Genomic DNA, 17,393 nt, shown 5'->3' with positions numbered 1-17,393 from the left:
GCAATGGATGTATAGAATTAGAGAAAGAGATAGACAGAGCAATGGATGTATAGAATTAGAGAGAGAGACAGACAGCAATGAAAGTGTAGAATTAGAGAGAGAGACAGACAGCAATGAAAGTGTAGAATTAGAGAGAGAGACAGACAGCAATGAAAGTGTAGAATTAGAGAGAGAGAGACAGAGCAATGGATGTGTAGAATTAGAGAGAGAGAGACAAACTGAGTAATGAAAATATAGAATTAGAGAGAGAGAGAGAGACAAACAGAGCAATGGAAGTGTAGAATTAGAGAGAGAGATGGACAGAGCAATGGATGTATAGAATTAGAAATAGATAGATAGATAGAGAGAGAGAGAGAGTGATGGATGTATAGAGTTAGAGAGAGAGAGAGGGGAGGAAGTCATCCTCCATCAGAAACCTCTCTGAGAGGAGGTTATAGCCATTGGGCCAACGGAGAAGGAAGAAGACTCACAGTCAGCCGCAGGGAGCTTCCCCTTGTGCCCCCCCCACTGCCATATCTTGGACACAGACAAGCTCTCGTCTTTGCTCCCTGCCCATATCCTCTTCCCCTCTTCCTCCTTCCTCTTCCCCTCTTCCTCCTTCCTCTTCCTCCTCTCCACCGCCACGCCCATCTCCTTAACACCCACCACGTACTGACAAGAACCCATCGAATAGCACCGCCGGTCGAGCCCGCCGCCGCTCCCCTCCCCTTCAATTCCGCCATTGGAGACCTTCCTGAGCTTGCCCAGCCTCACAGGTAAGATCATCCTGGCCCGCTCGTCGTCGTCTTCGCCGCCTTCCCCGTCATTGCAGACCTTCCTGAGCTTGCGCAGCCTCACAGGGAAGACAATCCTGCCCGGCTCGTCGTCGCCGCTGCCTTCACCGCCATTGGAGACGTTCCTGAGCTTGCCCGGCCTCCCGGGGAAGACCAGCTTGCCCGGCTCGTCGTCGTGGTCGTCGTCGCCGCCATTGGAGACGCTCCTGAGCATCCCCAGCTTGCTCGGCTCGTCGTCGTCGTCGTCGCTGCAATTGGAGACGTTCCTGAGCATGCCCAGCTTGCCCGGCTCGTCGTCGTCGTCGTCGTCGCCGCCATTGAAGGCGTTCCTGGGCATGCCCAGCCTGACGGGGAAGACCGGCGAGCCCGGCTCGTCGTCGTCGCCGCCGTCGTCGAGCTCGAAGGCCGGGTTCTCGACGGGCTTCCCGGGGAAGAAGAGGGTGGAGCGGCAGAGCGGGCAGGTGGAGTTGCAGAGCAGCCAAGCGTCTATGCAAGCGATGTGGAAGGCGTGGCTGCAGGCCGGGAGAAGCCGGAGCTTGTCTCTGGAGGCGAATTCCGACAGGCAGACCGCGCAATCAAAGCGTTCTTCTCTTCCTTCTTCTTCTCCTTCTTCTTCTTCTTCTCCCCTGCCATGGACTAGTTCTTCGTAGAGGAAGACGGGGAGGGCGTCAATGGAGGCCTGATCAAGGCCCGAGTCATGGAGATGGAAGAGCTGCTGAAGCTGCCGCTGTAGAGCTTCCGGGCCGAGCGATTCTTCTCCGTGGCGTCTTCTGCGAGATGGGTTTGCGGGATTTGGGCGCCGCTTGGCGAGGAGCCTGGCCAGGAGGTGGATCAGCCCGGAGATGAAGAAGATCGCTGCGAAAACCACGATCAAGATCAGGATCGTGGGGCTGATCCGAAATCCGGGTTGATTTCTCTCGTCGAGATCATGATCGAGGAGGATCCGTCGATGGGGGATCATGGATGGAGATCCGGGTCGATTCCACCCGCATTTGGGTTTGCCCAGATCGAGAACTTCTCTGAGAAGATCATCTGAAGCGAGATCACATCTTCTTCTCTGCTCCCAAACCCTAGCCAGGAGAACGAAGGAAGTAGTAGGAGAAGAAGGAAGATGCAGAGGAAGAAGAAGATGAAGAAAAGACTGTAAATTTAACAAGGAAGAAGATCTGGAGTTGTAGATTGGATATTTGCATGGATGTCCATCAAATCTACTGGATTTTTGGTTTTTGTCCTGCAAGAATTATTACAAGTTGCAACAACCCATTTGTTTCTGAGGCAAGTGGCAAAGTTGGGGCATTTATTGAAACAAACCTTAATGGCTGTGTGGCGATTTTTGATTGGTTGAAGAACACAATTTGGTTGGGAAATATGCCATCAAACTTATTGCAGGATTAGGTCCCACTACTTTGGAGGATGTTGGGTTTAATTAGAGAGGTAGAACAATATTTGTGCCCTTTGTTTCTCTTTTTCTCTGATTTATCAGCCAAATTTGGTGGCATGTTTACCAAATTGGTTGGGAAATATGCCACCAAATTTTTTGAAATTTTGTCCTGGATCAGGTAAAACTTGGACCTGATCTACTTCCGGGATTGTGCATGTCTATCGGGCTCAGTGGATTAATTGACATAATGATGGCGAGGACGCCAACGCATCACTGTCGAATGTGTCGCCTCGGTCAACCGGAGTCAACACATCTGCTATGGACCCAACGGCAAAGTCCACCGAAGTCAACCCGCCATGGTCAACCAAAGTCAACACGCCGCAGCCGTCGACAAGCATGTCTCCACCCGCGCACGTCCCTACGCGCGTCATGACATGACGGCAGAGGCAGATCCACAACTGCCCTTTGGCGTGACATGGCGCACGTCTTTACTTTCTCGTCTCTAATTTCGCGTCATTTTCTCTTTCCTCCAAGGCCTATATATAGGCCATTGTTTTCAAGAAACATTAGGCAATCATTATTCAAGAATTGAGTTTTTGTTTAACTCTTCTTGGAGGACTGCCCAGCCTCCCTATCCTCCCTCAACCCTAGCACCGCCGTCGTCGTCGTTGCCGACGCCACATTGCGTCGCTGGCCTTCCACCTCTTCCCCTCCCACTCTCTCTCTCTCTCTCTTCCCCCAGCGTCGCAGCCGCCCACACACGCGGCGCACCGCCCGCCTGCCCGCGCCGTGCACGCGGCCACCCGCACGCGCCGTGCGCCGACCGCCTGCCCGCGCCGCGCACGCGGCCGCCCGCACACACCGCGCGCCGACCGGCTGCCCACGCCGCTCACGCGGCCGCCCGCACACGCCGCACGCCAGCCACCAACGTCGTCAAGGCCGTCCACGGTTCGTCGTTGACGCCATCCAACGCTTCGAGCAGCGCGCGCTACGCGCGCTCCGGGTGCGCTCCGTGCACTCCGCGCGCTCCGCACACCCTACGCGCGCTTCGCGCGCGCGGGTATTAGCCTACGCCTGACTTTGCGACAACGACATCTACTCTCAACCAGGGCCGTTCAACGCCCGGAACGCCCAGAATCTTCCTCGTCCAATGGGCCGCTCAACGCCCGGATTCGCCCAGCCTCGTCACGATCGGAATTTCCCGCATCCTCTTCAAGCACTACGGTGCCGAGGTACGCCTGAACTCTTTGGTGTCGAAAGTGTTCTCCGTCCAGTGTTTTCTCGAGAAGTTTCCACCGCCGTCAGAATTAGATTTGGTTTGAATTTCCACTTCTTCTCTCTCTTTCTCGAGTGTTTCTTCGCGACGCGAATTCGGGTATTGATTTCGGTGCTTAGGCATCGTCGCGGTGGGGGAAGACAGTACTCCCACCCTCAATAAGGGTCGGAGCTGTACCACCAGATTTTCATCGGTTTTAAAATCCGAATCCGACCGTGTGATTTCTGTGGCTGTTTTATCCCTCGGCGTCCTTCTACCCGTAGCTTAGCCCGTCAACCCAATTGCCCATTCCTTCGTCGTCCAGTCCCTAGTCGATCACTCCGTAGTCGTCCTACGTCACATAATCCAAAATCAGATTATCTGATTGATCATCTCATTAGGTGGCATTAGGTGATACCCACTTAACTTCTTTTTGCACATGTCATACTTGTATTGGGGCCTCACTGACATTCTCTATTTCCTTCCAATTTTATTGTATGGCCCTCTTAAGTTAATGTACATATTAATTTATGAACAAGAACAGTTTCTTAATCGTGGCGCCTTCCTCCTAGCTGCCCCCTTCTTTTTTATGATGCCACTTCTTCTCTGCTACCCTTCATGCACCACTCCTTCTGCTCACAACATTGGCTTTGATTATTGTGTAAGTGGCATTAGTGGCAGGACTAGATGGATCCGATTGATATGCTCACTCTAATATGCTCAATTGGCTACTAGATCAATGAGATCAATCTGTTCACTCGAATAGATGATCCAAGGGCAAATACCACATGAATTGGATTAGACCTTGGACTCATTCAAGATCTGTCAAATGTTTTGATCATATTTTTTCGTGATCTTCATTCCATTTCAGTTGCACAATAAAATAACATCCAATACTATCAGCCCATAGTGCATCCCTCCTCCCCCTCTTTTCTTCAATTTTCTAATTTTTAGTCTTCATACTGCACTACTATTTCTACTTCTTTGTCCTCCTATTATTCAATCTCTTGATGCCTCCACTTCTCTCTCTTCAGCTAAGGCAAGCACAATCCACTAAAAACCTCACACAAAACATCTATTCAATATAAAAATAGTACTAAAACGTGTCATGAACATTATGATCGTTCAAAATCCAAAAAATCATTATTTTGATGGTGGAAGATATATGAACTTTTTTGCGTATAATTTTAATTATCAAATTAAACATTTTTTCATTGTTCGTTGGCTAACAAATTTCTAAAACTTATCACCTGGATTTATTATCTCACTCTTCAGATATAATGAGGTGAAGCTATTGATCAATTATCCAATTATATTCATTAATAATGTAGCATGAAATGGGTGAAAACGATGTGAAAATATGTAATCCTTTGAATAAACAAATCACCAAAGAAGGGAATTTTTAGCCAAATATTTCATAGTTTAGTTTAATTATTACCTTTTTTGGGGGTAAATATATGACTATCTATAGGGAAACATATTATATTATATCAAACATAATATTATTGCTCCTTTATAGTCAACTTAAATAACAAAATACTAAAGATAAATTTAAAAAATGAAGGAAATAATTCAAATTCTGGGAAAATTTTTTAAACAAGATATTATTTACAAATATTGTAAAAAACTATTAGTTTGGTTTGTCAGTTCATTCTTTGGATATGGAGAGGAGGGTTCTAGAGAAATTTTTAGGACCTAATGCTTGATGACGGGACAAAACTAGGATCCAAAGCAATTGAACATGCGACTATCCCAAACTGATTTTTGGAATTTAAGAGAATACAAGAGAACAATAAAATGAGACATAATAATGATGATATACCTCACACTATAGAGCTCTGAAATTCCAAGGCCTAAACTTGTGGAACAAGTAACCTAAAAATGAACTCAACTCTTCTAATAAAAAGAAATATTTTGAATGAAATCAAATCATCTAGATTATAGTTCTAAAAATATAGGGACATCTCAATAAGATGGAGCATATATTAATTTGAATCACATTATCCCAAACTACCAAGTACAATACCTAGATGTATAAGTCAATAGTGATCCATTCGTATGAGACATAATGATCACATTATCCCAAACATAGCGGTCCACATGACCATATATTCATGTTATCGTGGTTTAAATTAAGTGAAATAGCGTTTAGTATGATTCTATGATTTTTTTTGTACTTTGGGGATTTTTACTCATTTTTATGACAACTGTGACATGCAAATCCTAGGTTTTATCATGGATACCCTTATATGCACAATTAGGTCCTTAAAATATAACTTCCAACAATTGTAAAATTCTTCTGACATGACACAATTAGTTTATGTAATTGAAATATGAGAATAATGGAGGTCTAAAATTGCTATGTTCCCCAATCCTAATGACTTACTCCAAAGATCCATTGATATGAGACACCAAAGACATCTCTTCAATGGATAACTATGTTTTGACTATGGCTTACAAGTCTTTAACCATGGGATTCAAACCAATTGTAGCTTGGATAAAGTAAGAAACCCATGGAAATGATTGAGATCTCAAGAACAGATCATCCACCCATTATATAAAAGGAGATTATTTCAAGGAAGAGAAGTAGCTTCCTTGCCATAAAAGGGGCTAGCTAAGTCCCTGGCTAGGGTATTGAGGATTTCGGAGAAGAAGTTCTCCCATGATCCTCGTTCCGCGTTAGTACTAATCAAATGACCGATTTGACAGATATTAGGTGGCCGTCAAACTAATCACACTACCATGTTTATTTAAGTTTATTGAATAAAATATTTGTGTTCACTATTATTTTGTGTGATGTTTCTAATGAAGTCTATAAATATGTGCAATGACTTAGTGAATTATGATAAGATCATAATACAGTGATCACTAGTCTCTAAACATGTATTCTAAATATTCCTATTTGATGGATTGTTGAGATGGAGATTGAATTGTCGAGATAGAATAGCACTAGCTGATCTCACTTATACGAGAAGTATAGCTGATCATGTGGCTATCAGTGTGGCGACACTAAGGACAAATAGTGGGTGCTCTTTAGTGGAAAGAGTTCACTGAATTGATCCGTACAAATCCCTAAATGGTATTATACCCAAACGTCAATCAGGTTGGTTCAAGTCACGGTTGTATAAATGATCCACTGACCCGAGACACCATGGACATCTCGTGAGTGGACAACTATCTTTTGACTATGACTTACGAGCCTCTAATCATGGGATTCAAATAAATTATACATCGGATGTATTATGAAGTTTATGAAGATGATTGAGTGGTCAAGACGGGATCATCCGCCCTCGGTATAAGAGGAGATTGACTCAAGGAAGACAATGCGGAAAAATCCCTGGCCATAGTAGTGATGATATTAGAGACGGCGTTCTCCAATGATCCCTGTTACACATCACTACTAACCAAATGAGAGATTAGGTTTTGAGAATAAAACATACCCTAAGTCGTTTGAGAGTCTCGCACGGATGATGGATTATACATGTATGGTAACCAATGACGTTAAGGTTCCATGAGAGAGTTTGAGACTACTCAGTATCTTCTAGATCACGAGGTTATATTGGCACTCCACGGCCTGGAAACTAAACCTATCGATTGGGTTAAATTGATCCTTATTTAATTAATATATATTTTAATATAGTTAATTAATAAGGTTGGTCAATAAATATTATTGGGCCACTAAAGTTATTAACTAGAATGATACATGGGCCTAGAGGGTCACACACACAAGGTCATAAGGGCATTGGTAGATACATTTTACTTTTAGGGTTTTTGAGAAAAACTTTATGTGAAATATAAAGAGGGAAAGGGCTCTCATTTCAAGCACCCATGCAAGCCAGATTTGAGAGCCCCTCCCTTCCTTCATTCTCTACATCACTACACCACGGAGAGAATCTCCAAGGAGAGTTGAAGAAGAAGACGTGGAAACCCAAGCGCCAAGTGATCGCGTGGATGCTTCTAGAGGCCAGACGCTTGAACGGCTTTGGAACGATCTCATAGTGAGCATGTCAAGGGTGGAATAAGTTCCCCAAAAAGGTACATTCGATGTTCAATTTTAAAGATTGATTGTAAATTGATCGACACACTTACGCATCCATGGAAATGTGTTTTCCATGGATGAACCAAGGCACTAAACCCAACACATGGTATGCGACCAGTAACGATGCCAATGGAAAGTTATTTAGTCTTTTCCTATATCAAAACACAAAAAATAATTTGTATGAATTTCATGAATGGTTTTTAGTACAAAATATATATAATTAATCCAAATAGATTCCCAGATCATTACTCATGGTCAAAAATGAAGTAAATAAAAATTATATTTGAATATGCCTAGTTATGTGCAAAATATTCATGATACTACAGCTTGGAATGTGCATCACTTGGCAAAAAATATTCATGATTTGTGATTGAATATTTGCGAAATCCATAATATATTTTATATTAATTTGATAAATTATGGGCAGTAATAATTTTTAACTGAATTATTTTGTCGAATAGTTTCTATGTATTATTTCCTAGAGCCATTTTTACAGTACTTTTTATTAATAAGCATATAAAGAATATAGGGTATTATATGCAGTTAGGGAACATAGAGAGTCATGGGAAGATAAGAGTATGGAAGAGAGAAATGAGGGCGATAGTGTAGGAATGGCTGAGAGATGAGAAGTTAAATTAATAATCGTTGATAAAGGTATGTGTGTTAGAGTATATAAATGGATATTTAGATTAAGCCACAATATATACAAGATAGATAGTTTGATTTAATGTATCGGATATGGATAAAATAGAATAAATGAATTTGCATGGATTAGATTGATGGATATTATTAAAATGGTGGTGAGAAGAGAATGCAAATGCAAGATAACAAATATCAGGTTATGTTCTCCTGTAGGATCAGGTTCTCCACTTTTCTGTTGTGTCAGGGCTTCAATCAGTGAGTTACACCAAGAAATCTTTATCTATCATGAAATCACCTCCTCTAGTATGCCTACCCAGCAAGTAACGATTAGAAGATTATTTTTTCCAAAATTGGCAACATTTATATTATCTTAGATAGTGATAATTCACTTTATTCAAGATAATAGAGTGGGGTTAGTCTCATGAAATAATAAATTCAATTATTCATCAATGAATATGCAATCTATATTTTTCCTTCTTTATCATATCTAATATATAATATGTATTTATAACTAAAACGAAATAATTTATTAAGGCATAATAAATATTATTTTCTTGGAGTTTTATCAAAAAGCACGATCTGGGTGACTAAAATGAAAAATTCTGGATGAAAGATGCGACAAGGGAAAGTGGAAGCCATGACATGTATCAGAAGGAAGGCAAATATTCAAGGAGGATGATAAAAGACTAAATAACCCCTCCATAGAAACTTGAAATAAAAATTTTTAAGCCAATTAATCGATACATATGATGAGTTTTTGACATATTTTTTTAGTGATTTATTTTAATTATTTCAACTAAGCAAGTTGCTTAAATATGAGTAATTTTGAAGTATTGGCCGAAGAAGCCTCCACTTTTTGGTCTGATTTTTGTTATTATGGTTTATTTTATGTACCAGTTAATGGCTACTTATTATCACAATGTTCGTATAGGTCCTGAAATTAGAGCCTCTTTATTACTGCATTGAGCTCACTTCTAGTGACATAATCCTCATGATTTGTGATTCTGCAACACATTTTATATATTGTGGAATATCTTCATCAGTGAATAGGATTTGGGAGATGATGGCATGTTTATAATCCTAGTAAAACCATTGCAGGGCCAAAAAATTCTCATCGTATCAAATTTGATTAATCCTTTAGAAGATGACTTAATCATGGCATGACTTGTGGGCGAAGACCTGGGGAAATATTAACACCATGTAGAAGGCTATTTTTTTGACATCACAGCTGAAGGAGAAAGAATCAAAGACCATGATTATTGACTTATCAATGAGAGAACCGCAAGGTAGAAGATCATGATTAAAATTAAAAAGATAGAGTGACGGCCTAGATTGGCGGGTGTATCTGATGGAATAATGCAATGCATGCCAAAAAAGGCTTTCAGAAGATAAAATTGAATTTCAGAGGGAAAATTTGATGAGATTAAAATATTCTTATAAGGAAAACACTAGAAAATGTTTACTAGGACTGCAATGTATCGAATGAATGATTTTATAGATGAAAATATATCATAAAATATTGACCCTAGAAATTTGTGAAGACCTTGGCTGGAAGAAGACTGGTTGAGAAACCTCATTGGAGAGATGATAGGACGAGAACATGAGTTTCAGTGAAATGGCCTCTCTATCCCTCTCCGATGGTAGTACAACTACATTGACTCGGTATGGTCCTTTTGTGTCAAATTATGGGCCCGGTAATTCAAAGAAAGGAGGGATAAGGGATCGTCTCACATTGGTCCTTGATATTAGTGATCCAAGGCATAAGAAATTTAAACTTAGTGATAAAATACCTAATCTGGTACTCTTTTAATAACATTGAATCCATTAACAACAAAAATTAGAAGGTTTAAAAATTGGTGTCCCAGGTCACAAATTTAATGAAGGCCAGTGTTTGAGTATAAACTGGTTATAGAAAGGTAATACTGATGCTTTAATTCTTCTCTTCCATAAATTATAAATAACCTCTTAGTCTTTCTCAAATACTTAAAAATGCATTTCAGTGTTATCCAATGTTTTCTTCTGGGATCTTCCTGAAATATGCTCATAACACTTAGAGCAGGCAGTACTTTAGGGTTTGTACATGGCATTGTGTACATGTTGAATCCTATTTCCAAGGCATATGGGATTTTCTCCATCGTCAATCTATCTTCAAGTGTCTTATGTGAATTCAAAAACATATGATGAGATTAATGAGATGTATATTTCGGGTGATTCAAATATAGATTAATTAAATGAAAATTGGGCATATGTTCCAATGTATATTGTGAAATTTGGACATACCATTAAAAATATATATATTTAAAGAATAATGTATTAGTTTCCCCAAAAAGTATATAGGACTGTATTTATTATTTTTCGCTAAGTATATTAGAATAAGTTATATTTCATCTATGTTGTAATGCCCTGAAATTCTTGTACTTTGTGGATCACATGAAAATTGTTTGACATACCAATTACAATTTTTCAACTTTCATATAGATGTCCTTGTTATGTATGACTTTTTCACTTGTCCAGGTAAATCATTATGTATTTCTCACTATAAATTTAAGAGTATGTGATTATTTTCATGTCTTCCTGAGAGATAAATGGAAATGGAAATGAGATATTCAAAATTCCTCAAAAGAAGAATCTTGGTCCATGGAGTCCCAAGATTGAACTCTGACCTATCCGATGCTTGTTTGGTCAAATACGAGATACAAGCAGGACCCGCACTATGATCATGCTGCGTGAAAAACTGCTTCTTTTTTCAGGTTGTTGGTCAAAATGAACCAGGAAACCAAATGGATTGTTTAGTACTTCTTCATAGCTAATAAAATACACATCAGTATAGTTTATGTTTCATTTTCATGAATCTAAGCTACTATACTATATTAGAGGAATATTTTATTGTTTATTATACGGATTGTATATTTTTTTATTTACATATTTTGATGATAATATTTTGTTATATATACTAATATTTTTGATGATTTGAGTTTTCATTCAATTTTTGGAGCAGCCATTTCTTCAAGTTATTTTTTCCAAATATGCATTAATGAATACATACAATCATGATATGCAGTTATGAAAGAATTCATTATTTATCCCTTGATTGAATTAACACAATATTATTTATTTTATAAATATTTATAGTCCTGCATAAACGCATAAGTTAGAATTTTTATTACATAAGTATAGAAAAATGAAAAATATAGTAAACATAATAAAGCCAAAAATATTCTGGATTATTTCCTCAGTTATTATGGTGTTAATTATTCTTTTATGAATTATTTGAGTTATTTATGTCATTTAAATTTTAAATTAAATATTTATCAACGTTAAAATCTAGAATAGTTTCTATTTATTTCAGAATTTTCAGAGCTTCTCGGATATGGAAAATGGTTAAAAGGGTCAAGAAGTAGGCCAATGGGCCAGCCAATTCTGCAAGTATGCTGATTGATGGCAGGCTGAACCAACCTGAGCCCAATTGAGTAATTTCAATGCAAATTGACCTTGAATGGATCAAAATGGAAACCCAATATTGGCCCAGTTTTACTCGTTTCAGATTGAGTCACCTTAATTTCGCTTAGACATGGTTTAGACAATGTTTGGTTGAGTGTTTTACCGTTTAGACAATGATGGTTTGACTTTTAAACCACACTCGATTCAACACGGATAATTTCTCTGTATACCATACAGAGTGTAGGGGGCAGGGAACTTTTTGATCTGGACATATTTTAAGTATATTCATTTAGATTCAAAATTATAATGTGGATGGGTGGCTGATGTGCTTAGATTTTGGAAATGAGGTCATAGGTTTCATATCCTGAGCAGAAAAATAGGATTTATATTTAAATGGTGGACTCCCTGATATGATCGGTTGTTGGGTGTATGAATAGAGGAAGGTATGATAACACCCCAACCCGGACAAGCCAGCCCAGCCCACTTAAGGCCGGCCTGTATGGATGTTAAGCAGGAGACCACATTGTGAGTTCCCCCTTGAGTATTCTCACCTCTCATTGTAATAGTCATAATTCTCACCTCTCTGGTGCTCACAGGCCCAATATCATCTACCTATTGAGTAGTGGCTATTCAAGGAGAATTGTTAACCATCCTCTTGCCATTCTCATTCTTCCTTGAGTATATCTCTCAAGCAAGGGTACTAGAGTATCATGGACCCATTCTCGTCCAGGATTGTTACATTGGTATTAGAGCCAAACAACCTCACATTTTTCCGCCATTGTAATGGACACCAACTCTGAGCACTCTTAGTATGTGGAGACCATATGTTGGCAAAGGGTCTCACTGATGCCATGGAATGCCATCTTTCTCCACTTTATGAACAGGTAGAGGTACTGATGCTCATGCTCCAACAACTTGTAAAGCCATGGTGCCTCCTCTTCACCCCCTAGCATCCTGGAGGGACCATCCTGCCCAATACTCGGCCTTCCCATCGTTGACATCATTGTATTAAACTATCTCCAACGACAACAATGTGGGCATCCTAGCACCAATGTCCTAATTGCTATCGCTCCCCCATTAGACCTGGAGGTGAGTTGGAAACTCCCCATTCTAGTAAACCCTACTAGGGTACCCACACAAGAGAAGGGGGACTTCAACCCCTCCTCTCTCCCCAGGGAAATGAACCTCTCTCCCCCAACAAACAGTCAAGTGTGCGAGGCCAATCCTTTACTCAAGGTGGGCTCAATAAGTTTCCAAGTAGCTGAAAACTCAACTTGGGGTAAAAATTATGGCATTTTTATTTGATTTTAATCAATAAAATTTACAAAGTAATAATCACTTAATAATTCTAGCTAGTGGAGTAGAACAAGTCATTATCTCTAGTCTCAGATCTCATGAACTTATTTATCTCTAGATTGTGATTTGGTTAGGATGTGAAGGGATACATAGAAGGCAAGCAGTAGTGATGTGATCGGAATAATGAGATGATAGGGAAAGTATTAAGTATTAAAGTAAGGAGTGGCGGTATGTAAGAAGAAAACTAGGTAGGATGATGTGAATTAGATGAATGGAATGGAGGTAATGAGATAGATGAAGGTGTAAAGAGAAGAAGGTGGATGAAGCAGATGAGTAAGATGCGAAGGAGAAGAAGGTAGTGATTTAGGGTTTATGATTTAAATGGAGAATAGAACAAATAATAAGATTGTCACTCAGTAGATGATGTGTGATGATGATGATGGATGGTGATGTATGATGATGGATTGGAATGGAGGTGATATGGATCTCAGTAATCTATGTGATGGAGAAAGAAAATGTAAATCAATAGACTAACCTTATATCCCCACGTTCTGCTGGGATAAAGTTGATTTCCTGATGCAAGTCAGCTTGGCCTTTTGTCTCTTCCCTTCTCCAAGCCCTCAAAACACCAAGAAAACCTTGATGGACCTTCAAAAATCTCGCTCTTTCAATGTGAGTCTGTAGGAGGAACTGAGTTTAAATATTTTTTTTAGAAAGATAGGTGGATCGATTTATATATGCAACCATGTGGATCGATAGAGGAGAAAGGTGAATCTTCCTACAAACTTTCAGCTCAACTGGCCTTCGAGATTATTCAATATCAATCCTTGAAGTGAGATGATTCGTTGTCATTGGTTTAATCTGAAGATTTCTCTTCCCTCAGACTCATCCCTACAGCCACGTCATTTTTAGGGTTCTTGTCTTTCGCTCACATTAAAATCAATCATTGGCTTACAAGTCCCCACATCATACTCTATCGACAGGTCATGTCGCACTGTGTATCCCAAGAAGAAAAGACAAAAAGACATGAATAAAGGTATAATAATAAAACAAAATGTGTGTGACGAGGCAAATGAGTGACATGTGTATACATGATTTCACTTTCGTGTCGTGACGTGTCGACTCTATAATTCTTGACCTATGAAAAAACTAAAAAGTAGAATAAAGTATTACATATTGAATCCCCTTTTCTATCACATTTAATCAAAAGTATCCCTCCTTTTGTATTAGGAAACATCACAGAGTATGATTAAAAAGATATAACCAGTAGTAATCATTGGCCACTATGGCATCAAGATTTTTGATGACATAATGACACTCTTGACAATAATTATTTACCTAATCATTTTGGAAAGCCATGATGCATTGTTAACTGATGGTTCACATCATGTCACATGGTGTGATCGAAGACAAATCCAAGATTTGCCTTAAAAAGCATATAAAATTAAATACAATTCAAGAAATATATTTCTGAATTTGAAACAATATATCTTTGTGAATATTATGAAAAAAATAATAAAACATAATATTCCACTCAAAAAATATTTTTTCCCACAATGCAATGTCAGAAATTGTTTTCTTTAGAAGTATTTGAAAATTCATAAAATTGGAAAAAAGATTGTAAAAATAGATTTAATTATTTAGACTTGTTAACATGCACACATAATCAATTTATTATGGAAGAATATGTAAATGTTGTCACATTAAATTATGAGAATGTGTATTATCAGCGGCCTAGAGGGCCAACCTGCCTTGAGGACCTATTGGTTGAACCCTACACTTTAGCAACTAGAAATAGGTTCCACTAAAGAGGGAGGGATCATTGATGGGAGTAATGGAACCTCCCTACACTAGGATGGGGTGCGCTAACTTACCTTGTCACAATATGGGCCAAGCTGTTGCCACCATTGACACTGAATGAGCCTCACTCATGCCACCTTGGTGGCTGCCTCGTATACCTCTTAATGGTAGGAACTGTGATTCTATACCCATGATCTTCTCCTAAGTGGCTCGGATATCTGGAAGGGTGAGGAACATACATGAAAATCAAAGGGTTAAGTACTATTTTTGAGGATGAGTGCCGAGTGAACCACCCATCATACCACTTTTCACCAGCTGAATCTATAAAATGAAAGGAATCTTTGTTAACTGGAATATTTCTTGGGTTAGGGGTGATCACTTTTTCAAGTCTTAGAACACAGAATCACTTTTTCTTGAGCCATCTTAGGCTGTATTTGAAATATATATCAGCTTCACCCATTTGCCTAGCCTACCTTGAACCAGATCACCCATTATTGTTTATCCCTATAGGAACCTGTATATACCATCATCTCGTATTACTTATGATATGGTTTACTCCAATAATATTTCTCTTCTTCCCTTTTATTCTTTCTCGGCATCCTCTCACTATTGTCCTTCCCTTTGTTTTTATCTACATCATCTCATCTGATCATTCTTATTAGTAGGATGAGAGTAGTTTTCTATGTGACTACTTGATCAAATATCTCTTTGGTTATCATGCTTCCAGATTTTTCACCCCTTTACAAAAAGAAAAAAAAATAAAAAAAGGAAAAAATAAAAAAATAAAAAAATAAAAACAAAAAAAGAAAAAAAAGAAGAAAAGAAGAAAAGAAGAAAAAAAGGAAAAAAAAACAAAAAAGAAGAAAAAATAAAACAAAAGGAAAAAAGAAAAAAAGAAACAAAAAATGGAGTTTTGGAAGATTTTGGAAGATTTTTAGCTTTATTTCATCACCTCCCACGTGTCGCCGTTTGATTCGTCAAATGGCGACGAATCACAGCTTTTGCCGAGGATAGGCGACAACCAATCATTTAGTCGAGCAATCATGGCTTCGCGATTCTCAAAGCCATGATTGCATTTATGACTAACACATTGATATTTGGATTTCTCTGGCGCAGGGGCAACGTGGACCAATAAAAATAAGGAGACGTTTTTTGCAATACATATGTGCGTGGGCCGAAGCAGAAAATGGCAAAATCTAACTTTTCCCTTTTTTCATTTTCTTTGAAGTAGCAGCAGGCGACATGGCCACACGACACGGCGCTACATGTACATGTGGCGCGCACATGTACACGTGGTGCGCGCATGTCAGCCAGTGACTAGATTAAAAAAGAAAAACAGCTGATGTGGCGCACGCTAACGCGTCACCACATCAGCTGAGAGAATGAGTAAGAATATTTAAAGAATATAAATATAATAGGATTCTCTTGTGTCTTTTTCCGCCTACAATTACATGCGGCGCCTTCGAAAAGCACAAGCACAGAAGACAATGCAGCATGCACTCCTAATGACATGTCGATTTAACAAAAATGGAAAGAGGAATCATTAGCGATGCTGATGAGGAGAGAGAAGAAAATCAAGCGCTAGGATTGCCGCAACTTCAAACAGCAATATCTGACCATCTACAGCTCCGATTGAGCTGAAATTTTCAGCACTCCTTTGTCTCCCCTACTCTTGCCATCCATACCCTTTGATCTATAAATAGACGCCTGGATCGCTGTGAAAGTAATCTAGAACTTGCTTCTAACTCATGTGGGCTGGTTGAAAGATAGTGAGTTTTGAGATCCATCAAGTGTGTTCTTGGTGTCTTGGGTGTGTTAGAGGAAGCATTATAAAAGAGGGGGAGCTTACTGGCACTCGCAAATCACCGTGATCCTAGCAGAATGTAAGGATCTAAGGCAAGTGTCCTCGCCTTACGTTGTTTCTGTCCCGACATCATTGTTATCATAATTATAGTTTGTTATCATCTTTTCTTTTATTATTTCACTTATGTCCCCATTATATTGTCTCTATCTTTGCCATCATACCTTTCGTGCATTTAATCAATATTGTACTAGTCACAACCTCTATCTTATTCTCATAACACTTCGCATAATTCTACTTATATTTCCTCGATATCTCACTATCACGCTTATTCTATTCTTGCATTTATCCATCTCATACCGATAATTACAGTAGCAAGAAAATTAAATCCTTAATCATCATTCCTTGTGGAGAAAATCTGTACTTATCACTAACTAAATATTCTTAAGTAAGTACGGTTAAATTTATATTACTTTTAATAATCTCAATTATCAAGAACGAATTAAAACCCCTAAATTTGAGATTATCATTCCCCTACAACCAAGATTTCAGGTTTATATAGTTTTCAAAACTGCATCAATAAACATTAGTATTTCTTGTGTAATGATTAGTGATTAGGAATCTTCCTTCTATCCTTGAAGCTTATGTACAGTTCTTTAGTAGAATATTTGCAGAGAAGAATATAGCTTATCTTAGTAATGGACCGTCGAGAAGTTTCATGTAACTAAGTTAAATAATATTTTTTCAAACTTTGTCCATTTGAGGTATACCTATTTGTAATTTGAATAACGCTTGAAATTATAAATTTAGAATTTTTTTGCTGCGGACATTTGTTCATCAATTATTTGAACTTTGATTCCATTGTTATGCTTAGTCCTCCATTGAGGGCTATCTAAAATTTCCATTGTTAAGATCGTACAAAGCTTTATTCTGATCTTTGTGTCAGTTTTTCAGTAATTGTCACT

At 38.9% G+C, this 17,393-nt stretch overlaps 1 protein-coding gene across 1 annotated transcript; it reads right to left on the bottom strand.

Moving 5' to 3' along the window:
- Window positions 1-219: 219 nt before the first annotated feature.
- LOC144709609 (uncharacterized) lies at window positions 220-12,523 on the bottom strand. Its single transcript, XM_078583182.1, has 2 exons — window positions 12,353-12,523; window positions 220-2,004 (listed from the first exon to the last, which is right to left on the bottom strand). Exons 1-2 carry the CDS (start codon window positions 12,521-12,523, stop codon window positions 409-411), a joined length of 1,767 nt encoding a protein of 588 aa, XP_078439308.1. The 3' UTR covers window positions 220-408.
- Window positions 12,524-17,393: the final 4,870 nt, after the last annotated feature.

The sequence above is a fragment of the Wolffia australiana genome, chromosome 11, assembly GCF_029677425.1.
Source record: "Wolffia australiana isolate 7733 chromosome 11, ASM2967742v1".
Classification (NCBI taxonomy): Eukaryota; Viridiplantae; Streptophyta; class Magnoliopsida; order Alismatales; family Araceae; genus Wolffia; species Wolffia australiana.
This window is presented reverse-complemented; position numbering and strand designations above follow the sequence as displayed.

What these genes read in the sequence shown, in the direction of transcription:
- LOC144709609 (XM_078583182.1), bottom strand. Translation starts at nt 12,523, where the DNA reads ATGGGAAGGCCGAGTATTGGGCAGGATGGTCCCTCCAGGATGCTAGGG. An exon ending in AGACCCTTTGCCAACATATG is followed by an intron (nt 2,005 to 12,352) that starts GTCTCCACATAC and finishes TAATTCTTGCAG; the next exon opens with GACAAAAACCAAAAATCCAG.